At 36.9% G+C, this 7,519-nt stretch overlaps 1 protein-coding gene and 1 long non-coding RNA gene across 2 annotated transcripts; both read right to left on the reverse strand.

Annotated features, from left to right (window-relative positions):
* Positions 1-1,838: 1,838 nt before the first annotated feature.
* Positions 1,839-2,746, reverse strand: LOC100854660 (uncharacterized). The gene is made up of 2 exons (XR_785919.3): positions 2,287-2,746; positions 1,839-2,101 (listed from the first exon to the last, which is right to left on the reverse strand). It is a non-coding gene; the product is annotated as an uncharacterized LOC100854660 (long non-coding RNA).
* Positions 2,747-3,258: 512 nt separating this feature from the next.
* On the reverse strand, positions 3,259-6,677 carry LOC100250239 (laccase-12). The gene is made up of 6 exons (XM_002277686.4): positions 6,536-6,677; positions 5,949-6,100; positions 5,611-5,855; positions 4,805-4,933; positions 3,725-4,672; positions 3,259-3,639 (listed from the first exon to the last, which is right to left on the reverse strand). Exons 1-6 carry the CDS (start codon positions 6,653-6,655, stop codon positions 3,509-3,511), a joined length of 1,725 nt encoding a protein of 574 aa, XP_002277722.3. The 5' UTR covers positions 6,656-6,677; the 3' UTR covers positions 3,259-3,508.
* Between the last annotated feature and the right edge of the window lie 842 nt (positions 6,678-7,519).

Here is a 7,519-nt window from a genome sequence, read left to right on the forward strand (position 1 = left end):
ACTAAGAAAGAAGCTGAAGACATGCACCCCTCCATCCAACCAGCACAAACTAAATTCTTTAAGAGGTTTCTTAGGTGGGAACATTTTTCTAAAAATTTCAATCAAAACCTCATAAAACTTGGCCAGGTATCCAAGATTTACACTATGGATTAAGATGAAGCTGATAATGTAGGACTTGCACATTTTTTAGAAAATGGTTTGAATTTTCTACTGTGAGAGAGAACTCCAAACTCTTCTCCAAAACTATTAAGGTTCTATATTAGCATCATCAATTTTATTCAAATTTCTTTGCTCTTCGTGGGATAGGAAATTATCCAAATTTCCAATGTGGGTTCCGTAATCCCACTCTATTAAAATACCAAATAATCTTAACATTGAATTCATGCTGATAAAGGAAGAGATGTAAATGACTGGGCTTAAACTGGAGAAAAAAATAAGTGACCAAGATACGTACATTGACTGAAATTTTCTCACTGGATCAATTATATAGGCTACACACTAAAGATTCCCTGCATGCATCTTTATAGCAGAACTCATAAAGAACAAATGTTAGGGACTGTAAGGTGACTCCAAGATGTATCTTCGTGACCTACTGGCCACTGGCCCCTTTGAAAAGAGGTTTTTATCAAACAATAAAGTTTTCTAGATCCATGAGCTCTTATTTGCATCCTCTATCCCTAGACAGTCAACCTTTTTGCAAAACAAGAAAGCAGCAAGTCAGGATTTGATTAATTCCGCTTGGTATATGAGACAAAATCTCCAAACTCATGCCTGCTATGATCTTTAGAAACAGAATGATGATTCCTACTATTCTAGTGAAATCATTCTATGATATTAAGTTTAACCCACCAAAATCAAACAGGCCAAAGAAGAAATCCACAAAGGCTTATGGGAGCTTATTACATGACTCTAGATACTTTTGAAGAGAAGCTAACAGAGACTGAATACAAGTATCCCTACTTTCCAAGCACTTGAGAAAGTGGAATTCTGTAACCTTGAATTTTCACAGCAAGACTTTCTCAAATAAAATAATTTCTATAGCAAATATCCTAGTTTATCCCTTTTGCTACGAGGTATGTACAATGGGAAATCATAATATTTAGGTAGGTGCTTCTACAGTTTTCGGCTAAAAGACATGGCTAGAAACACTCTCTGATGATTACAAGTGTTTGGGCTGGACCAAAGGTTAGATTTGTTTGTCCTATTTTGCACACCATTTATTACCATAACCATCAAGAATATGTTTTAAAAGATAACAGTTTCAAGGGCAGCCTTTGGACAAAGGACTGTGGTCTGCCAAATAGAGGATGATTGATAACAGATTGTGTACCTTGACTAAGAGCCCAGTACATGTCTTAACTAGATCTTCCCCAGTTACCAAAGTAAATGAGCTACTAATCCAACTGGTGCTTCACGGTAGTAAATATCTAATTCTTTAAGCATATAATCTGAATTTAGTGGCAACTAAGGAACCTATAAACTCCCAAAGTAGCAGCAAAATAGACCACAGAATTTCTTACTTGGAGCCTTAACTTGTCCTATCTTGAAGACAGTTTCAAAAGCTCATGCCTAGCAAAAGTCTTATCTAGAAACCCCACTTGATCTTGACGAAGTTCTATACTATAAGTTTCTGAAAATAAGAGGGGCCTTATCAATCAACTCCTACCTCTAAAATCACTTTGAAAGAAGGGAGCAAAATGGGATCCTTTAGCAACCATCCTGCTCACTAGTCCACATACTGTCTTTTCTTGATTCTGTGACCATTCTTCATAAAAACAAACTGGGAATCTATGTATTCTTCACATTCTGATAGATTAGCTTATTTAGTGCAAACCTCATCTCCTAATTCTTTTGGATAAAATTAAAAAACCAATAGTATAAACAAAGCAATTACAAGAAGAACAACTTGCGTATTAAGTCAATCATTAAACCAATAAAAATATAGCATAGAAGCAAAACCATATATGCATATACATAAAACCTATAAATGAGTAGTGGAAATCCTCTGAGCAACCAACAACCATTGCAAGCCGGCAAGCTTACACCTTAATTTTCCATTTTGATCTTCCTGTCAAAAGTTGTATAGATCTCATATCAGTCCCTAGAGACAATAACAACAACAATTATCAGTATTCTTCAATAGAGTATGCCAATTCTTCTGAAATTGTATAAACTAAAATCAAACAATTAGGGCTTAATTTTCTTCTCCCAATTCAAGACCAATATTCCTGACATAAATATTCGGTGAAGCAAATCGAAATCTAAGGCGAATACTGAGACATTAACCTGCTCAAGAACCCTAGCTGAACTCTTGTCCATAAGCCTCGCCAATTCCTTAAGCTTCAAAATCATCTTCTCGTACAAATCCTCAATCTCGGGATTGTGATTCAATGTATCCGAACCCATTAACCTCCTCAAATCTCCCCATATCAAACCTCTGTTCACTCACGCCCAAGTCCCAATGTCCTTTCGAAATCTATCTCACATTGCTTCCATCCTCTTCATGGCCAATTGCAGAAACGGAGATTTGAGGTGTGGCGAATATGGCGAAGGCACATGGCAAGAATCTCATAGAATCATCGACTCGTACCCGGAGTGAGGGTCGAAGAGAGGTTGAGTGGACGGTGGTTGTAGGGAGTGGGTCGTAGTGTGAAACGACGTCGTTTCTGGGGCGAATGGGGTTGAGTTGCTGACATGGCCGCAGAAGAGGCTGTCCACGTGGCTATACGAGGAGGAGGACCGTTGGATTGTGTAACTCAGAATCGGGCAGTAGCTTTATTAACTTTTTTTTTTTTTCTAGAAGATTCTAATTTTAGTAAGAGTCATACATGGCATTTCACGGTGTTTTTACTTAAAACTATTTTTCGGTAGAAGCGTATTCTTTAAAATAATTTTTGAGAATCCCGAAAACATTATAAAAGATTTTTTAATATTATGATCGATTTTTCAAACTTTTAAAATCGTTGCTCAAATTTTGTACAACACTTAATTTTTTTAAAAAAATTATTATCAAGCGGACTTTAATTATGTTCTTAAGAATTAAGAATTATGTATCCTGCCATTCGGCCAACAAGAGTTTATTGGCTAGTAGGGATTGATTTTGGGGAAAAAGATTTTTGAAATGAATAATTGGGATTAAAATGTGAGCTTGTAAAAAATGAACTCTAATTGGTCCTACTTGTTGTTTTTACAATGCAAATAGTTCGTCTTTTCTGAGATCAATGGTCCTTTTACTTCCCAAAGTTGGAGTCATACAACTCAAGGCTCACACATCCTAATACTCATTCATTAGAATTAAGTTGGGTGTTACAATTTCTTCGGGGAGTAGATGAAAGAAGAAAAAAGTTGTGGACTTCCTACATGGAGAAAATGGAAAAACAAGACACCAAATGTGGGCAAATCAAATGCTTTTACGCCAGAAAACAAGACAAGACAAGACTAGACTTCAATCCCTGCTGTCAGGGGAAGCAGATCTGATCAATGGGTGCTGCTCTGCTGATGATCTTAATTAACACGGTGGTAGATCAGCCGGAGGTGGCTCTATGGACTGCAATTCCCCAGCTCCATTCTCAACCAAGAAAACCATTGCCAAACCCCAAGTGAGATGAGCATCAATGTGGCAATGCATCAGCCAGGTTCCTGTCCAAACATAGTAAAATCAATGAACACCAATCAAACCTATCTCCATATAATCAATCACAAAAGAGAGAGAAGAGAATATGACCTGGGTTATCAGCCACAAATCGAATCACGGCCCACCCACCAGTCGGCACTCCAATCGTATTCCTCACCGGCGGGTCAATGAGGTTAAACTTGGCTGTATCTGTTACTGGGTTGAAATTCCCAAAACCTAGTGCAACAACATAGAAATGGTAGCCATGGAGATGCATTGGGTGGTTCTCTATTGAGAAGATACTGGTATCCTGCAACACAATCTGCACAGTAGAACCATACTTCAACTTGTAAACCTTCGTCCCCCTCACAGGTTGCCACAGTGCTCTGCTCACGTTTCCAGTATAATCAAATTGTAATGGTGGGGAAGCTGGGAAGTCTGTGGTGAATACACCAGGGATGCCTTGGTAGGAAGCTTGGAGTATGGAGTTGCTTGACGGTAGTACAAAGGAAACATTATTCATACTGGCACCGAACCGGGTTCCATTCGGGCCTTGGCACCGGGGGCCAGGGCGGCAGTTAAACAACCCAAACCCTATCGTGAAAAACAGGCTCTCATCAATCTTGGTGGGGACCTTCGACGTGGTAAGACTCTTAAATCGGCTGGTGAATGCTGTCACAGTGGGAGTATCATTGTAGGCAGGCAGCCGTGGGAAAACAGGCTTTGAAGACTGGCCTTTTTTGGTATAGCAGGCACCTTTGTACTCAAGGATTGCGGTAGTAGTGGTGTTGTCAAATGGCGCATTCTGGGCACTGTCATAGGCTCGTGCTGCCATGTAGTAGCGGGCAGGGGGCTGATCAGCAGTGAGTAAAACATCGGTAGTTTGACCTGGCCCCAGCATCATGACTGTGGTTGTGAAAGGCTTGGTGTAGGCGGCATCAGCTCCAACAACGGTCAGTTTGTGATTGGCAACTGAGAAAAAGAGTTGTTGATTGAGTGCGGAGTTAATGATTCTGAGCAGAATCCTCTCGCCGGAGTCCAGTGGTAATCTTGCTGTCTCTGCATTATCATTTTTCACACCACTATCTAATGAGATACAACTACAAGAAGTAATGAGCCACTAAAACCACAATGAACCCATGTGTTTTCTCTTGAAATACAGGGAATCTCAAAAAGAAAGAAGCTGCAAACCTTTGCTGGAACATCTGTATAGATCTCCAGGTTGGCCATTAATGGTGTATGCATCAGATATATTTGGAGCTGCTCCAGTAAAAGTTGCCTGTCTTAGGACAGCAATGGGGTCCCTATCCCACCATTCACCTGTTCATAACGGAGATCATCATTTTTTGTCCAAAGAGCATATTATTCACTGAAAACTAATGGTTCCTCGAGTCAATTGAGTTTCACTTATGAGTGCAACTGGGACACATTGATCCAACCTAATCTAATGATTGAGTGGATTTAGACAATTATTTTCGATACTTAAGTTGAATTGGATTAGGTTTTTTTAACCTAAACTCAATTTTGATTGAATTCGGATCAAGATTCAAACAACCTGAAAATAAAATGATAAATTATTCTATATAAAAATATTTTATTTTTATTTTCAAGAAAAATCATTAAATTATATTATCTTTTATATTTTTTCATCCTTTCCAAAAAAAAGTGATATTTTTTGTTGCTATTTTAAAGTTTTGTCATATTTACTATTTAAAATTCCATATAAATATATTAAAAAACAAGTATTTCAAAAAACATTATAAATGGATTTTTAATTATGCAACCCAACTGATCTAGGTTTAACCCGATTAATCCAAACTCAACAAGACCTCCGAAAATTGAGGTTGAGTTTAAGTTGAGTATCTCGTATTAAAGGTTGGATCCATTGTTTCTTAATTTAGATTGAATTCAATTAGCCATCGCGATGGTCAATCAGTTCAAGTTAAAACCCTAATTTCAATGACTGCCATAGTTGCTCAGGAAAAAGAAGAGGTTACCAAGGAGGATGGGGGCCTCGTGGTTGGGCTGTGGGAAGGGGTAAGAAGAACCCAGTTTAGGATAGATGACAAGAGCTCCATAAACAGTAGCTCTAAGCCATTTGCTGTGAGCATGCCACCATAAGGTCCCCTCCTGGTTTTCAATTGTGAACCGGTAAGTGTAGGTGGCTCCTGGTCGGATTGGACACTGGGTCACATATTCAGGTCCATCCGCCCATGGTGTCCTCATCTGACGAATTCCATGCCTGGCACATCAAGTAAGGTCTTAGATTGTTGACTCTCTCATGATTGATTCATCATATTGAGGAATTAGTATGCATACTATTAAAAAAATTTACCAGTGGAGGGTGACATTGTAACGAGCGCTGTTTACAACTTTGATCACAAGAGTATCTCCATCTCGTACTTCCAAGGTTGGCCCTGGAAACTGCCCATTCACTGTGATTATGTTATGGGTTCTGCACAGCCTCTTCACTGGCGTTTGTTGAACCTATTTCAGTGAGACAAACAGTATTCAACTGATAAAGCTTTGTTTAATAACTGTTTTTTAAAACAGGTTTTTGTTTTTCAAAAAAATAGAAAACATGGTATTTTCAGATAACATCATCTAATTATTTTCAATTACTTTTACTTATTTTCGAATAACTGTTGTGAAAAATAATTTATACGAACATGGAAAATGATTAAAAGTAAAACATTACATATAAAAATTATTTTTAAAATATTTTTAAAAACATAAAAAAATAATTTCAAAACATTTTAAGTATTCAAACATGCTTTTGTCTTATAAATCATTAATGAACAATTTTCAAAATCTATTTTAAAAATCTATTTTTGAAAATCATTTTCGAAAACACTTCCGAAATAACTCAATTATACTCTAGGAGAAATAAGAAGAAAAAGAAAATGAAGGAAGAGGACATACAACAAAGTCATGGTAGTGAGTTTCTGCGTCTGCTAAAGAAGCTGAAAAGGCAAAGAACAGGAAAAGGCCTAGGAAGAGGGAACAGCCCCTGGGCTTGATGATAATGTTGTTTGCCTCCATTACTCTATCAGCTCTGGGTGAAGTTGTGTAGTGGTAGTGCATGAGTTAGAGCATGGAGAGCTTAGGTATTTATAGTAAACTGAAGAGAGAGAAGAGGAGGCTTTGCTTTTTTATCTCATTTTTCTTACTACAAAGAGGAACTGAGAGAGAAAGATTAGGTTAACGAGTCAACAAGGAAATTTGTCGAGATCATAGGAAAAAGTTCAACCATCAGGGGATTTGGTACACCCACTAGGTTTATCAGTTAAACAAATGAAGATTCTGTTTTCACTTTTCAGGGGCATTAGTAGCTGATTTGAAAACTAAGCCGTATAGTTTCCGTACTTGGAGTCTTTCCTTAAAAAATCAGTAGTTGAACTGTTGAGAACTCAGCATGGAATTGTAAAATCTTATTTCTTATGCTGTTCTTCGTTTTAAAGTACAGAAATTAAGGTTTTTTAAAACTGGTTTTTTGTTCTTTAGAACAAAAAAAAATAGTTTTCTAAACCAAAAGACATGTTTAGCAAACTTTTGACAAAAAAACAATCTTTTTTTAAGAATTTGTTTTGATAACAAATTGTTTTTTAAAACAAATTCTAAGTGTTTTCAGTTGTTTTTTTTATAATGTTTCAAATAATAAGTAAAAATAAGAGAATATTTTAAAAAAAATTCCATGTGTGTTACAATCATGGAGAAAAAACTGAGAATACAAGTGGGACTAAACAACTGAGAATAAGACATGCTTCGATTTCATTTCATTCTTAGATTAAATTTCATATCATCAAAGTTTCATTCCACATCTTCACCATATATTTGACTTCTCAAACACAATGTTATTTTTAAAAACGATTGTAAACTGTTTTTGAAAGCAATTCTCAAACAAAC

Source organism: Vitis vinifera, chromosome 6 (genome assembly GCF_030704535.1).
Source record: "Vitis vinifera cultivar Pinot Noir 40024 chromosome 6, ASM3070453v1".
Taxonomy (NCBI): Eukaryota; Viridiplantae; Streptophyta; class Magnoliopsida; order Vitales; family Vitaceae; genus Vitis; species Vitis vinifera.

Excerpts from the sequence above, each read along its gene's own strand:
- LOC100250239 (XM_002277686.4), bottom strand. The coding sequence starts at position 6,655 with ATGGAGGCAAACAACATTATCATCAAGCCCAGGGGCTGTTCCCTCTTC. Across the intron at positions 4,934-5,610 it reads CGAGGCCCCCATCCTCCTTG|GTGAATGGTGGGATAGGGAC; the intron begins GTAACCTCTTCT and ends CGTTATGAACAG. Across the intron at positions 4,673-4,804 it reads ATACAGATGTTCCAGCAAAG|AGACAGCAAGATTACCACTG; the intron begins GTTTGCAGCTTC and ends ATGATAATGCAG.